This window comes from Lipotes vexillifer, unplaced genomic scaffold, assembly GCF_000442215.2.
Source record: "Lipotes vexillifer unplaced genomic scaffold, Lipotes_vexillifer_v1.1 scaffold518, whole genome shotgun sequence".
NCBI lineage: Eukaryota > Metazoa > Chordata > Mammalia > Artiodactyla > Lipotidae > Lipotes > Lipotes vexillifer.
Genome location: NW_006780945.1, coordinates 730,362 through 746,654, shown reverse-complemented (window position 1 = coordinate 746,654; position 16,293 = coordinate 730,362). Strand labels below are relative to the sequence as shown.

Genomic DNA, 16,293 nt, shown 5'->3' with positions numbered 1-16,293 from the left:
TTTTGCGGTACGCGAGCCTCTCACTGTTGTGGCCTCTCCCATTGCGGAGCACAGGCTCCAGACGCGCAGGCTCAGCGCCCATGGCTCACGGGCCCAGCCGCTCCGTGGCATGTGGGATCCTCCCGGACTGGGGCACGAACCCATGTCCCCTGCATCGGCAGGCGGACTCTCAACCACTGCACCACCAGGGAAGCCCCTGACCCACAGACTTTTAATACATATTGCTTTCATAGAGTAATCCTGTCATGTTAAGCATGAATGCATTCAGCACTGAAATACAAAACTCTTCTGTAATAATTTACACATGGCCAGATTTTGCTTAAGACATAATGATTTAAGTAAGTATTCAGACATTGAGATTTGCGTTCTAGAAACCTTACCTAATAACCAGTTAGAGTCTAATCGCTGACTTCAACATTTACCATTCTGCCATAGCTCCTGAACAAGTTAGAGAGTCTCTCTGAGGCTCAGTCTCCTCATCTTATAACACAGGAGTAGTAAAGATGTCTATTCCACAGGATCACGTAAAATAACTAAGAGTCTGACACAATACCTGTCATGCTGTAACTGTTCAATAAATGTATTAGCGAGATGCATTCAGCACTTAGCACTGAGCAGTCAATACCTGTTATCAGTCAGAAGATCTTCAGTTACTTTTTTCCCTGTGAATTTGTGTCTGTTCCCCATCTTGAAGTTGAGTGTTTTCCGAAGACGTCTTTGTCTACGGGAACAGTAGCCTCTGTAGGAAACCACAACCAAAAATCATTCGGCCAAGCTGATAATACGTTCAATAGTAAATTCTACAATAAGGTAAGGTCAAAAGTTCGGGGTATTCTACTTATGGTTGCTATAGATACCAGCATCCTCTTGCAAACATTTATTGAATGGAAACTTGCAAGCAATATGACTCGTATCACAGAAAACATCAAGAGACAAGGACACAGTACCATTCTCACAGAACCCATACTCTAGTTGGAGAGAATCATGCAGATAGAATGGCAACCAAAAAAACAAGGCCAATGTCAAATTGAACGTATAGAACACAAGTAATCATTCTCTTCTTGCTAACCCACTTTGCTGGAGTGGACTTATGGTGGGTTTCGAAAGAATGAGTAGGATTCTGATGGTTGTAAAAGGGAAGAAGGGGCATCCTGAGGGAGACTGTGATGACAATGAAGACGTGGAGAAAGAAACTGCAAGCATATTTGAAGAAAAATGAGGAGGTTAATTAGGATATCAATAAGAAAACTCATAAACATCACCTCTATGCCAAGCCTCTCTCTTCTGTACTCATGCAACTTCTTATTCTTACTTCTACTACAATATGAGGGCATTATATGATGTTCTTATTATGTCTATCTCACTAACATAAACTCCTTTAGTGCAAAGATGATTTTATTTTCAAGTTTCCCCCAATGTCATAGCACAGTGCCTAACATACAGATGTGCAATAAATGTATTTTGACTAAATTGTGTAAAAGTACATGTAAAATTTTACCACCCTTAATCAAATAATATAGCATAAAATTTACAACGCAAAATGATATTAAATGGTACTTCAAAATCTCAGTCTTAAAGCTACCAGAGCAGACTTCCCTGGTGGCGCAGTGGTTAAGAATCCGCCTCCCAATGCAGGAGACACCAGGGTTCGAGCCCTGGTCAGGGAAGATCCCAGATGCCGCGGAGCAACTAAGTCCGTGTGCCACAACCACTGAGCCTGCACTCTAGAGCCCATGAGCCACAACTACTGAGCCCCACATGCTGCAACTACTGAAGCCCGTGTGACTAGAGCCTGTTCTCTGCAACTAGAGAAGCCACCGCAATGAGAAGCCCACGCACCACAATACAGAGTAGCCCCCGCTCGCTGCAACCAGAGAAAGCCCGAGCGCAGCAACGAAGACCCAACACAGCCAAAAATAAACAAATGAATTTATTAAAATAAAAAAGCTACCAGAGCACAGATTATTAAAAAGAAGAAATAATAGTCTGACCGAATCTATGAACTAGATCTTTTCCTTCGATTCATAATTATGCTTTAATTATCACTTACCCTTTCACATAAAAATCAAATGGGACACTCACACATTATGAGTAGAAATATAAATCGGTAAAAATTTTCCGGCAATATGGATACATTTATCAAGATCCTTAAAAATGTTCATACTCCCTGAACTGACCGTCTATTTCTATACTACTCTATACTAAAGAAATGATCAGAAATACAAAGAGGTATGAACAGAGATTCACGGGAACAATATTTTTAAACCTACAAAACTGGCTAGGATATAAATAACCAACTTGGGGGAATAGGTAAATAAATTATGGTAGGCCTATATATTGAGTTATATAATGCAACTAATAAAAATCATGTGTATGGAACATTTTTATAGGCATGGAGAAATACATACCATATAACGTTCGGCAAAAAAGCAGAACACAAAGTTGTATATACAATATGAGCAAACTTATGAAAAAAATGCATAGAAAGAGATTAGAAGAACAAAAATACTACTTGGTAGGCACATACATACAAATATATTTATGTACTAAAAGACATAAAAACATACTAAAAGGTACACATCAAAGTCATTTTTATGTTATAATATTTTACCACCAAAAAATCTAATTAAAAATGTAACATTGAAAACAATTAATAATAACTAGAAAAAACAAAAACAAAAATCAGAGTCAACCAATAGCCATTCAACTGGGGAACAAAAGCAGACTGCGACTCATCCCTGCCATGGAATACTACTGAGCAGTATCTATTAGGTGAAAGAATCTAGACACAAAAGGCTATGTTCTGAAAAAAGCAAAACTATAACAATGGAAATCAGAACAGTGATTGCCAACAGCTGGAATGTAACCCAGATGCTATAATACGGTTAAGTTTAAAAAAAAAAAAAAAGATTACCATAACTGTTATTTTCAGCAGAAGCCTCCAATGTATCTGCAATATTGTGAGACAAAATGGATAAAAAGATTGGCTCCTTTTAAATTTGAAAATTAAGTATCTTCTTGAGAATTCAATACAAGTTAAGAACTAGACTTTCTAGGTATACTTTCTGGTACAGCAGAATTAAGTAGAACAGTAAAAAAGCAAAAAACCAAATTTGAAAATTCCACAGAGATTTGTACATATCTTGCACATGATACTAACCTGTACCTCTGAAAATCTCCATGCCGTAAACCATGCTGCTGCTGGGATTCCTTAATAATCTGAAGAACTAGAGCGAAGATTAAGGAAAAGCTTACAGTGCCAAGAATCCAAATGAATCAAAACATTCATCTATATTAGTACTATTAGTCTACATTTGTATCAAATCACAGCACATTAAACATTTCTGAAATACTTAGTACAATTAGTGAAATTTCTGGTAAGCATTTTCAATAGCTATCTTATCATAGGACAGGACCAGGGCTAAGCATGTAGAGAAGCTGACTGCCTGAACTGTTACTATTTTCAAACTAAAAAAGGAGGGCATCATCAGCCATTGAGGATTAATGAGATCCAACAGCTAAAGCTGCTGGATTCTAAATACTGACTACATCTGGGGTGGTTCCCAGTGATTTACACCTGGACCCAATGTTTTACTCATTTTAGCAGATTCAGGTTATAAATGACGTGTACTACTCTATTTGCATAACCTCCTACATCTGCCAAATCTGACTTTCCTTAACAGCTGTGATGCTGCATGTGCCTATGGTGAGCACATGCCAACCAAACCAGACCACAATTTGCATTAAAATACTAGTTTTTCTTTTTTAAAAAAAAGCCCTGAGCAAACTCTCCTTTTTAAGAACCTTAAAATATTTTAAGATTATGTCCCAAACTTCAGGAAGTCCAACGACCTTTGTCTACAATTTTAGTTTTCTTTTAAAGTTTCCCCAATGCTTCTTTACAGATGAATATTAAAACACTGAACAATAAAAGGGCTATTTCAATAACTAAAAAGAGACAAACATATATAAGGTGTGCAGTAAAATCAAGGCATTCTAACATCCATTTGAAAGGATACCACCAGTTCAAAAAGTAAAACTTCAATCTCCTGAAAACTTCACTATATTAAGATGTCAAGCTAAATGTATTATTTCAGAAATTCACCTACATTTTCTCCACTACTTATTCATTTCAAAAAGCCACAAACTAATGTCATCAACCCTCAACTGTGGTACACTCTTATGAAAACTAGAAACCGATTCATCTGAATGACTCTCAACAAGATTAAAGGTCTACAGACCTATTAAGAAAGCTATACAAGTAACGTTAACAACCTACAATGATTTATATTCAAAATGGGCAATAAGCTTTCCCTTACAACGTGTAACCTTTACCTCCACTTCCAAAGCATCAAACTGTAATTTTTATTAGCCATTCCCCGACGGCTGTCAGACAGAAGTATTAGGCCAAAAGGTCAAGACTGCAGTTTCCTCTCCCCAGTTCAGTGGCCCCAGTTGCCAAGGCAGTAGTTCACCAGAGTGGCCAGTGTCAGCCCCATCACCAGCCCTCCAACTGGGCAACTGCGGGGAAACTGAAGAAAACTGCCCAATATTCCGGTGCCGCTTGAAAGAAGAGGACGTTCCCCAGACTGGAGGACAAAGAAGATGCGAGGAAAGGCCAGTCGAAAACCAGACCCTGAAACTCTAAGCGCCAAAAAGTAGAAGCGAGAGAAACTTCAACCTTCGGCCTCTCCTGCCCAGGTCGTGCCGCAACCCGCCGCCTCTCCCGCCCCCGGCCCGCCAGATCGACACGTAGTCATTGCGAGTTAGGCCCGATTACTGTAGGATACTCTCCAAACTCAGGCTATCTCCGAATTCTTTGTTTGCCTTCGATCCAGCTGAAGGCCGTTCGTTTTCCTTATTTTCCTCTCCTCCGGCACCGCGTCCACCACCGCTACCGCCGCTGCTGCTACCACCGCCGCCTGCAGGAACCTGTTTCTCTGCAGCCATCTTGCCCCTGCGCCGCAGAGCAGGACGGGATAGAGAAGGCGGGACGACCGGGGAGAGAGAGAGAGAGCGGAGCCGGCTCGGACGGGCTGACGGGATACCGGCGGACTCCGCCGCCGACGGCCCTGCCCGCAGACAGCGGCCACTTGTTGGAGTGCGCCTGCGCGTGGACTAGGCTTCCGGGTCTCAAACGGTGGGGGGCTAGGCTGAGGGCCCAGAAACTCGCGGATGCGGTAACTGCTGAGGTCTCCCGGGGGCAATCCTACTTCCCATCCACCAAGGGTGGAGGACCCGGAGATGTCCCCCTCCCGCACCTCCTGCATCCCTGCACAGGGGATCCGGCTCACGTCCCGCGCACAGAGAGCGGGTGCAGTTGGCTAAGACCTTTGGATTTCGGAGCGTCTACCTCCCCGGGGGCTCCGGAGATGGGGTTCCCACCCTACGCATCGAAACACCATGCCTGGGAGGGAACCGCCTCTGTCTGCGCTTTCCTTTGGAGCCGACCATAGTGCAGGGACTTTCCCTAATGGATGGGGATCGGTGCCCTTCCCTGGACTTCCGGTCGAGCAGTCCGAGGAGTGAGAAGTGCTGAAGCGAGGGATACCATGAATCTTTCCTCTGCAATATGGCACTGTGAGCTCTGGAGTCGGATCTCTGCAGCTCCAATTCTGGCTCTGCCATTACTGGTTGGGAGATGTTGGGCAAATAATCTCCCTCTAAACCTTTTCCCTCATCTGTGAATGGGGATAACCAATTAGGGTGGTTATGAAGACTAAATTAAATGGTGCATTTTAAAAGTAAGTCTGCACTAATCATTAGGGAAATGCAAATCAAAACCACAATGAGTGATCACCTCACACCCATTAAGGTGGCTACTATTAAAAGGATAATAATAACAGAAAATAACATGTATTGGCGAGGATGTGGAGAAATTGTAACCTTGGTGCACTTTTGGTGCAAATATAAAATGGTACATCCACAGTGGAAGACAGTATGGCAGCTCTTTATAAAATCAAAAGAATTGCCATATGATCCAGCAATTTCACTTCTGGGTATATATCCAAAAGGAATGCAAGCAGGGTCTTGAAGAGTTATTTGTACACCCACGTTTATAGTAGCATTATTCACAATAGCCAAGAGATGGAAGCAACCCAGCGGCCCTCAGGGATAAGGAAAATATGATCTGTCCATACAACGGAATATTATTCAGCCTTAAAAGGGAAGGAGATTCTGACACATGCTACAACATGATTGAAGCTTGGAAATATTGTGCTAAGTAAGCCAGTCATGAAAAGATATGGTATGATTCCACTTATATAAGGTATCTAGTGTAGTCAAATTCATAGAAAGTAGAATGATTGGTTGCTGGGGGCTAAAGGCAGGGGAAATGGAGAGTTATTGTTTAATGGGTATAGACGGTCAGTTTTGCAAGATCAAAAAGTTCTCGAGATTGGTTGCACACCAATGTGAATATACTTAACACTACTGAACTATGCACTTAAAATGTTTAAGGTGGCAAACTGTGTTTTGTATATTTTACCAAAAATTAAAAATAATTTTTAAAAAAGTAAGTCTCCCAAATGTCTATCAGCAAATGAATTTGATAAACAAAATGTGATTATCATACAATGGAATATTATTTGGCCATAAAAAGGAATGAAATACTGATACATGCTACATTGTGGATGAATCTTGAAATCATTAGGCTAAGTGAAGGAAGGTATACACAGAAGGCCACATATTGTATGATTCCATTTATATAAAATGTCCAGAATAGGCAAGTCTATAGAGACAAAGAGTGGTTGTGTAGGGCTAGGGGTGGGAGGCAGGAACAAAAACATCCTAAAATTGATTGTGGTGATGGTTGCACAACTCTGTGAATATACTAAGAAACAAATGAACATTTTATATGGGTAAATTATATGGTATGTGAATTATATTTCAATAAAGCTTTTTTTAAAAAAGTAAGTCAGATGATGTTAGTCCTCTAGTCAAAACTCTGCAATGGCTCCTCTTTTTAGTCAGACTAGAAGACTTCCTTGCAATGGAAAAAAGTCCTACATGCTATGCCTCTCACCTTCTCTTGTGCCAATCTCCTTCTTGTTCATTCAAGCCATACCACCCTCCTTGCTTAGGGACATGGGCACACTCCTGCTTTAGGGCCTTTGCACTGGCTGTCCTATCTGGAATGCACTTCCCTTGGCTATCTGATATCTGACATTTGCTCAAATGTCACCTTCCTAATGAGGTCTGCTTGACCACCCCATTTTAAATTGCACCATCACCACCACCCCAGTACTCCCAATTCCCTCACCGTGATTTACTTTTCCTGAAAGTACTTAACTTGTAATTGATTAATAACTTGAGTTATATTTATTGTCTCTTGCCTGCTAGAAAGGAAGGGCCTTGATCTTTGTAGAGCTCACTGGTAAATCCCAAGGACCTAGAACAGTGCCTGGAAAGGAGTAGGTGCTTTATAAATGTGTATTCAATAAATGAATGGCAAGCATCTCAGAAACATGAATGGTTATTATCTTCCTATTCCGTGAATAAGCAGGCAGGGCAGAGGTGTGAATAAGGTTTCCTTACCAAGAGGAGCAGGTGGCTGGGCTCCTGAGGCTGAGATCCTGGAGGGGAAAGTGGAAAAAGAATGCTTTTGACTAGGACTCAAGGAACAGGGCAAGGAAAGGGGAAGCAGAGGTCAAGCTAACAGAAGGTAGTGATGTTCAAACCCAGTTTTAAAATTATATAGAAACAGTGATGATTCTGGGTCACGGATGTTTGATGCCCAGTATGTCAAAATCAGAAACAAATATTTAAGTTGTTTTTTTGCAACCTAAACACCCTCCTGGCTATCTAGGAAAATGCTCCTGATGCATATGGTCCTCTGCTGTTTTGTATTTCCTTTAAGTTTCCCCTTGTTGGATATCTGAATAGGGTAAGGAGAAAAAGAAGAGTTGGATTCATCCAGATTCTACCAACTGGCCTCAGGTCTCTCACACACATCTCATTCCATTCTCACCAGAGCCCTCTGAGAAGGTGTTATTAGCCCATATTGTAATATTGAGGAAACCGAGGCACGGCGCCAGGAACAGAGCCTGACACACGGCAGATGCTCAATAAATTTTTACCGGACTGAATTGGAGGGGGAGACGCTCAGTGAGGGAGAGAAGGGAATGAAATCCTTCCACCATCCCCACCGCTACTCCTGGGAATTAGAAGTGGGAAGAGGCGTGGGGCACACGCCGGGGCCGTCCCACTCGCCAGGTCTGGAAAACGGCAGCACTCCCGTCCGCCTCCGCCCTCCATCACTCCCACCCCACGCTTTAGGGGCCACCTGGAACTCTCTCGAGGACGCCCCCTAGCCTGCCCCAGGAGGTCTGGCGCGCCCGCCAGGCTGCAGGGAAGTGCCGAGGCGCACGGGGTAGCGGGCGAGCGCTCCCGGCAGGCGGTCCCTCCACCACTCCGGCGTCTGCCCCGGGGGTCGGTTCGCTGCTCAGCCCGGCACAGCCCGGAGTCGGAGGCTGGAGCGCGCCGACGACGCCGGAGGGCCGGGGAACAGACACTGGCGTGGCCCTCCGCCCCAAGGGTGGGCAGCCTGTGCCTTGGCCGGGGCGCGCCGAGGCCACTGGACAGCCCTTCCCCCAGCGCGGCCGGCCGCCAGGGGGAACACCCCACCCTTCGGCTGCTCGCTCCTTCCCCTGCCCCCAGCGCACCCGCTTCTCCTGCCCCAGCCTCCGCGAGACTCACTCCGCCCGCAGCTCCGCCGAGTCGCTCTGGGCGCTGCAGCGGCTGAAGCCGCCGGAGCTGCGCGCTCGCCAGGACGCAGACGGCTGCAGAAGTTGGGGCAGCCCCGGTGCAGCGGCACTACGAATGGCTCGGGTGGCCTGGACACCGAGGACACGAACGAGGCGGGCGGCCGGGATAGCTGGCAGCCTGAGGCGGCCGTCGTGCCCATGCTATCTGCGCTCATCTTCCTCGTGGGCACCATAGGCAGCTCACTGGTGCTGGCCGTGCTGCTTCGTGGTGGCCAGGCGGTCAGCACCACCAACCTGTTCATCCTCAACCTGAGCGTGGCCGACTTGTGTTTCATCGTGTGCTGCGTGCCCTTCCAGGCCACCATCTACACCCTGGACGACTGGGTGTTCGGCTCGCTGCTCTGCGAGGCGGTGCACTGCCTCATCTTCCTCACCGCGCATGCCAGCAGCTTCACACTGGCCGCCGTCTCCCTGGACAGGTGAGCTGGCAGGCAGGCTGTGGCTGGAGAAGGGGGCTGGACTTGAGGGTCAAGGAAGGATGTGTAGAAAGTAGAAAAGAACACTAGGAAGGCAAGGGAACCAGGAAGGAGTGAAAGATAAGCAGGCGTGTAAGAGGAAAAAGAACAAGAATGGGGGACCTCCGTGTCTCTCTGTTAGGTGCATCCTCAGGGGCTTCAGGCTGGAGACCTCAGCTCTCCAGCGCCGCTGGCATTTGACAAAGCACAACGTTTCTGGGTGCAAAGTGTTTTTCCCGATGCTGGGTCTCCTCTGAAGCTCAATGCCCCTGGGAGGCTGGGATGGGAGGGATTACTGTGCCCAATTTACAGACCAAACCGAGTTTGTAAGTGATTTGCTCAGAGTTGCCCATCCAGTAATCCTGTGCGTGAAGCCATTGGCCTGTCTCCTGGCGTCAAACTCGGGCGCCTCCACCTCGCTGGCCTCCAAGCCACAGTTTGCTCTGCACAGCCGACTCCGGTGCGGACTGCAGAATTTGGGTCCTTCGTGAGGGCCCATGCCAAACTCCGAGCAAGCATGCCCGAGGCTCCCTAGCTCGCTCCCACAACCTGACCAACAGGCCCGGGGGGCAAGGGCAGGAGAGGAGCGGGCTCAAGGGTCCCCCTGGAAGCTGAAGCTTGAAAGAACACCTAGGGGATTCCTAGGGAGGGAATCCCGGTATCTCCCCGGCCCCCTCCGTCCCCACGTCCTCCCAACCTTCCCTGGACAGGCAGCGAGGTGAGGCCACATTCCCCATATACCTCCCAGTTCCACTGAATGCCAAGTGTGTTGGTTCCAAGAAGAGAGCACTGATGGGACCCATAGAACGTCGGCTTCTCTAAGGAATTCCCTCGCGGTACCTTGCCTGACAGTGTCTCCAGGCTGTCTCCTAGGGCCTCAAGGCGCCTGGGTCCTACCTCTTCGGGCACCATCACTGGTGGGTAATCACAGCCTGCCGGAGCCCCAAAGTCGGTTTAATCTTCGGGGTGCCCTCCCGGGTGGAATCCGATTGTGGTCGTAGTCTCAGGAAGAGCAGATGAGTGGCCTTTCCTGCTGCCGGGTCCCGCCCCACATGTAGGCGCGGCTGAGGGTGTCCGGGATGCTCTGTGTCGCCCTCCGGGCTTGTGCGGTATTACCGTGCGCTAGAGACATTCCTCGACAGTGAGCGTGGAGCTCGAGGTGGAGGGGTCCGGCCCTGCCTCCGCGAATCCGCCGGCACACCAGACGTCTCCCTTTCTGGCCTGACCCGCAGGTATCTGGCCATCCGCTACCCGCTGCACTCCCGCGAGCTGCGCACGCCTCGCAACGCCCTGGCGGCCATCGGGCTCATCTGGGGGCTGTCGCTGCTCTTTTCCGGGCCGACCTGAGTTACTACCGCCAGTTACGGTTAGCCAACCTGACCGTGTGCCACCCGGCGTGGAGCGCGCCTCGCCGCCGCGCCATGGACCTCTGCACCTTTGTCTTCAGCTACCTGCTGCCCGTGCTGGTGCTCGGCCTGACCTACGCGCGCACCCTGCGCTACCTCTGGCGCGCCGTCGACCCGGCGGCCGCCGGCTCGGGCGCCCGGCGCGCCGAGCGCAAATTGACGCGTATGATCATCATCGTGGCCGCGCTCTTCTGCCTCTGTTGGATGCCTCACCACGCTCACCACTCTGCGTGTGGTTCGGCCGCTTCCCCCTTACGCGCGCTACCTACGCGCTGCGTATCCTCTCGCACCTCGTCTCCTACTCCAACTCCTGCGTCAATCCTATCGTCTACGCTCTCGTCTCCAAGCACTTCCGCAAGGGCTTCCGCAAGATCTGCGCGGGCCTGTTGCGCCGCGCCCCGCGCAGAGCCTCCGGCCGCATGTGCGTCGCGGCCCAGGGCACCCACAACGGCAGCGTGCTGGAGCGCGAGTCCACCGACGTAACGCACGTGAGTGAGGCAGCCGGGCCCTCTGCTCCTGCGCCGGCGCCTCTTAGCTGCCAGTCCTCGAGCTTGGTTCCCAGCCTGCCCTGGCGGGACCAAAAGGCTCCCAAAGCCATCTTGACAGTTAATGTGACCCGAAGGCACTTAGGGAGTACACCTGGGTGTTGAAAGATTGGAGTCAGAGGTCGGGGGATCGTGGAGGGAGTTTCATCTGTTCATAAAACACGCAATCCATTCCGCGTGCATTGGCGCGCCGTGTCTCCGCATATCTCAAGAGGCTCTACGACTTCACAGGGGAGCTCCGGATAAATGACGGCAGGGTGCCCTGCCTAGTTACGAGGAAAGAGGGCGGCCCGCACCGAAGGCGGCAGAGTTAAAGTCCGCGTAGAAATCCCTAACTGAGGCTGGGGAGCGCGGGACGACCGAAGGCTCTTTGCACGTGGCCATGCGGAAGCGCCAGGTGTATATAAATCGGGGAACCGGCAGCCGCCGGTGAGCGCGACAAAGGCGGGCTGAGTGTTTAAGCGCGCTCGATAAACCGGTCGATGACAGACTTGGACACTATGTGTGTTCCCAGTAGCGTTCGTGCGCCTGCGGGTGGCGAGTCCTTGCCTGTTCCCAGCTCCCTGGCGTCCCTTGGAGTCATGCCAGCCAGAGCAGTGCCTACCCACCTTCAGCCTTTGGGTTTCCTTCCTTCACTGCAGCTATCTGGGATCTGGTCTCCAAGGGCTTGGTTTATCCTCAGGCCAGGAAAGTCACCCGCACACCCGTCAGTCCTGCTCTGGGGCGCACAGCAGCGGTTCTAAGGCACTGCTGGACCGGGGCAGGCTGAGAATCCCGACCCGAACAAAAATGCCCCCGAGCTTTGGTCAGGAGCTAGCCTCTACCTGTCCCCAGGTTTGCCCCACTCCCGGAGTTCTTGAGCCAAGCTTTTTACATGAAATTAGTTCAGTGTTTGAGGAGAGGCAGGATAACCCAAGGGTGTGCCCACTTCAGGTCTTTGAGCACAGAGCACTTTGGTAAGGGTCTGGGTATTTAGCGAGGCGGTGCCTGCTGTGGAAACAGAGGCTGCACCTGGCCAGATTGGAAGGACAGTGTCCGAGAAAAGTGTGTGTGTGTTTGGGCAGGGGTCCCACGCTTCCCTGGTCTGCTTGATGGGTTTGAGTGTGATGATTGGTTCCAGGTGGTGGAAATGGAGCAGGACCGGGAAGCCTATAGGCAGGTGCCAGGTGGGCGGGGCTGGGTCCTGAGCTTTGTCTTCAGGTATTTGCTGAACCTGGGGTGGGGGTGTGCCAAGTCCAAGGCTCCAGGGTTGGTGCGCAGAACAGCTGCCTCCGACGAACTGCCCAGTCGCTCAGAGAAGTGACTGAAGTGGAAGTCGTAGTTTGGCGCTGCTGCTCCATCCAGCCCCTCCGAGCAGCTGCTGCCAATGGCCCTGCGGCTCCTGATCCATCTCACCTTCCTCAAGGCTCGGAACCCCACTGTGGCTCCAGCGTGCCGGCGGTTCGCAGGTAAACAGCATAGGGCCTTAAGCTTTGGGGTTTGGGCCCCAGGGCACTGGGTGGCCTCGACCTCCATCCCTCAGCCTGGCCATCCTTCTTTAACCTCAACTCAACCCAGGAGGTTCAGGAAACCACCCAGAATTCCGAACGGAAGCGCGTCCCTGCTCGTGGACGTGCAGGCGTTCGTGCCAAACGTGTTTAGCGTGGTAAGTGTCCTCAGGCTGTGGAGGACTCAGGGGCCCAAGCGATGAGCTAGGAATGGAACAGGACTCAGCCTAGTGAGTGCTGGGGTCTCCTTCCTTCTTGTCACGTAGCACCCACCCCTGAGGTGACCTGCTGCCCCCCTCCCCCAGGACATCCTGCGAAACACAGTGTCCTCCGCGATGCTGCTTCGGCTGGTGAGCACCCACCACCAGTGTGGGGGCAGGGGTTGAGGAAGGGAGGCCTCTGTAAGCCCAGCACAGAAGTACTGGCCTTCATCAACCTGCCAAGCCCAGGGGCGCATATATACGGAGAGTGGGAGCCTTGGTAGCATCCTTGTGTCCCTAGTCCTGGCTGGACACTCGCCTGGCCACCGGCAGGGCAGAGTCACGCTGCCCTGGGACTCTCTCGGGACACCAGGACTCACTATCCGGGAGGCGTGAAGTGAGGCGGGGGTTCTTGTCTCAGGAACTGGGCAGGCATAGTCCTCGCTATTCCCCATCTACGGCCGGGAGGTCCTCTTGCTGAATATTCCCCTCCTGGTGGCCCTGCCAGACCACTGGCACAACTCCCATGCCTTATGGTGCCCCTTCTGGAACCCCGAGGGCAGTGGATGGCAGCTGGGCATATGCTGGGGTCTCCCCCTCCTCCCCCTTCTGAGGAGGAGCTGGGCCACTGGCTGTGGTACCTTTCCCTCTGCAGGCTCTGGGTGAACTGGCAGGGCCAGAGCCCACAGGCCCGAGTGGACCGGGATGGCCACATCGAGCTCTACCTGGCCCTCACCACGGAGACCAACTGTGACTTTGGGCTTTTCCACTTCCCCAGGGACCAGAGCGCCTGCAGCCTCGGCTTCTTCGCTCTTGGCAACACTGGTGCTGACAGGACAGGAGCTGGGAGATGAAGGGAGAGGGGAGCCTCTGGCCTCCAGCGAACACCTGACACAGAGGTCCCAGGCCTGTGTTCACACCAGTCCACCCCCAGGCTTAGGGGAGCTGATCGTTCTGCTTTCACCGGGCACCTCCCACTCAAACAGCAGCCCCACCTCCTAGTCCTCCCCTGCTCTAGGCCGCAGCCCCCCTCCAGTCTTCTCTTTTCCCCCATCAGCTACCCCAGAGCAATGCCCCCGACAGCCAGGGCCAAACTGCACACTTGTGTCAAGCCCAGAGGCTCAGGCTACTGCAGGCTCATTCCTGGAAACATCCCGAAGGTGTAGCCGCCCAGTGAATATCCTACAAGCCCAGCAGGTGACGTCCAACTCAGTGGCAAAGTCCCATCCTTCCCTATATCCCTGCCCTCTGGGAAATACCACAGCTGCTGCCCCGTGAATCTTAATTATTTCAGGTGTGAGATGATATACTGGTGAATGAGTCTGTGACCATGTTCGCCTCCATGAAGTGGTGCATTTCTTTTCACAATGAAAATTCATCTATGAATCTGGTAAGGCCCTTCCTCTAACTGGAGTAAACTTGGGGTCTTGCAAAATCCGGTTTGGAAAGCCCTTGTACAGACCGGTTTACAAGTCTGCCCCCAGCAACCAACACAGGGCTCCAGTATCCCTGGGCTCCAGCTTGTCCCTGCCCCTACTCCCAAGAGAGATGCAGGGGCAGGGGAATTTCTAGTTCACTGTTCTCACCCCCACCCCTTCAGTGATGGAGCTGGAGTTCCAGGCCCATGTGGTGAATGAGATGGTGAGTGTCAAGAGGGAATACGTAGTTCAGGATTTGAAAACCCAAGTCCCATCCCAGCAGCTGGTGCCCTGCTTCCAGGTGACGATGAGTTGGGAGGTGGCTGCCGAGGGCTGGTGGGGGCATCGAGGATGCATAGCCAGAGGCCGTGACATCACCCTTCTACCGCCCACCCCTGCGCAACCCCCACTGGAAAGCCCCGACCTCCTTCTTTCCAGTTGCGCCTGCAGAACACAGCGCTAAAGGCCATCATAGCGCTCTTGGTACCCGGGGAGGCACTGCTGTTGGCTGACCTGCGCGGGGCGCTGCTGCCCCTCCGGACGGCGCGCACTGCCTACAAGGTGACCCTGCTGCTGGGCTACCTCGTCTTCCACTCCTCCCTGGTGCAGGCCCTGCCCAGCTTCTCCTCCTGCAACCCACGGCTCAGTAAGGCCCACACCCTCGCCTGGCCGGGGGCAGGACCACCTTGTGCTGGGCCCACCTCATTCAGCCCGCACCTGCTGTCGCCCCCTCCCTGCCCACCTCCCCGGTTCACTACGTCACTGCCCTGCTGCTGCTGCTCTTCATCAGCACCACGGAGACCGTGCTGCTGTCCGGGCTGCTGGCCCACAGCAACCTCAGGGCTGAGAGCAGCCCCAGCCCAGTCCTGGGCGGGGAGCGGCACGACTGTGGGAACCCAGGGCCCAATCCTGAAGGTGGCCAGGGCCTGGGGCCCGTTCCTTGGGGGCTGCTGAGGAAAGAGGCCTAGGGGCAGAGCTGGCGGGCTGGGGTTGCGGGTTACCAGGCTGTTTTAGAGGTTCCTGCATCCACTCTGCTGGCTCCACTGTCCCTGGGTTCCACCACGGCTGCCCTTGGAAGCAGCAGGTCTGGAACAGGGTTAGCCTCCCTAAAGGCCCGGGTGACTTCAGACTCCCTGGGACAACCCTCTGCCTTGCAGAGCCTCTCTTGTGGGACGTTTTTTCAACTCAGGATGACCTAGAATGGGCCAGACCCAAACATTCATTAGTTGTGACTCTAACGAAGGGAGAAATACAGACTGGCACCTCCTGGGATTGACCCTTCTGCTCCCGGAGAGCGTGCGTGTCAGGTGAGCCCTGAAGCACACCTCCTTTTCCCGCCTCTCCCCACACAGAAGCCTCCAGAGGAGTAAAGGAGTCCAGGAGGAGCTGGGCTGAAGCCGCTGACCACATCTTCCTGGTGTACGTGGCAGGGGTGCTGTGTAGCCAGTTCATCTTCGCTGTGCTCTGGACGTGGGCGACATGCAAGTCGGACCCAGCCCCTGGTGAGGCTGCACCCCACGGCGGGTGGCCCAGGCTGTAAGGGGCAGGGCCTGGGGCTACAGACCTGAGGGTTTGGGCTGTGAGAGGGTCTCAGGAAAGAGCGGGTAGGGAGGTCGACTCTCTTCCCTAAGCCTGGAGGACCCCAGGCCACCCTGAGCTCTCCCTTCTGTTAGCATGCAAGCAAAGAGTGTGGAATAAACCCATCATCCCAGTGCAAGGGCACCTCAGGGATGTGTCTTAACTGAGCTCAGCTGTTCACTCTTGTCGAAGTAGGTGGGGCCCATCTCATGCCCCCAAGCCCCACTCTGCCCCAGATCGTCTCACGACTGGTCACTGGTCACCCAGTCCCCACACACAGCCTAACTGCTCCTCTGCAACCACTGGTGCTTGGCTCCAGGCACGGGGTGGTCAGAACTCCTCTGTGAAGTCCTGCGGAGCGCTGGCCCCCAGAGGGCAGGGGACAGAGCACTCCCGCTCCAGCCACCGGGGGGATACCTCGGGGGCAGAACCCCCCAGA

At 51.8% G+C, this 16,293-nt stretch overlaps 3 protein-coding genes across 5 annotated transcripts in view; 2 read left to right on the top strand and 1 right to left on the bottom strand.

Moving 5' to 3' along the window:
• Window positions 1-4,971, bottom strand: part of SRP68 (signal recognition particle 68) — a 30,461-nt gene extending 25,490 nt beyond the window's left edge. The window contains exons 1-3 of one of the 3 annotated variants that reach the window (XM_007454321.1): window positions 4,791-4,971; window positions 3,161-3,227; window positions 626-739 (exon numbers count right to left, since the gene is read on the bottom strand). In XM_007454321.1, coding sequence (XP_007454383.1) covers window positions 626-739; window positions 3,161-3,227; window positions 4,791-4,950 — 341 coding nt within the window. In that variant the 5' untranslated portion in view covers window positions 4,951-4,971. The remainder of the gene's footprint in view (window positions 1-625; window positions 740-3,160; window positions 3,228-4,790) is intronic. The other 2 variants (XM_007454322.1, XM_007454323.1) reach the window with 2 other exon arrangements.
• A 204-nt stretch (window positions 4,972-5,175) lies between these two features.
• GALR2 (galanin receptor 2) lies at window positions 5,176-12,474 on the top strand. Its single transcript, XM_007454407.1, is given in 7 exon segments — window positions 5,176-5,180; window positions 5,281-5,487; window positions 8,396-9,184; window positions 10,453-10,559; window positions 10,562-10,843; window positions 10,846-11,237; window positions 12,292-12,474. Coding segments are annotated over 7 exon segments (1,965 nt in total).
• A 63-nt stretch (window positions 12,475-12,537) lies between these two features.
• ZACN (zinc activated ion channel) lies at window positions 12,538-15,816 on the top strand. The gene is given in 11 exon segments (XM_007454406.1): window positions 12,538-12,619; window positions 12,694-12,749; window positions 12,751-12,816; window positions 12,964-13,008; window positions 13,160-13,178; window positions 13,181-13,250; window positions 13,514-13,683; window positions 14,459-14,595; window positions 14,715-14,922; window positions 15,027-15,191; window positions 15,629-15,816. Coding segments are annotated over 11 exon segments (1,206 nt in total).
• Window positions 15,817-16,293: the final 477 nt, after the last annotated feature.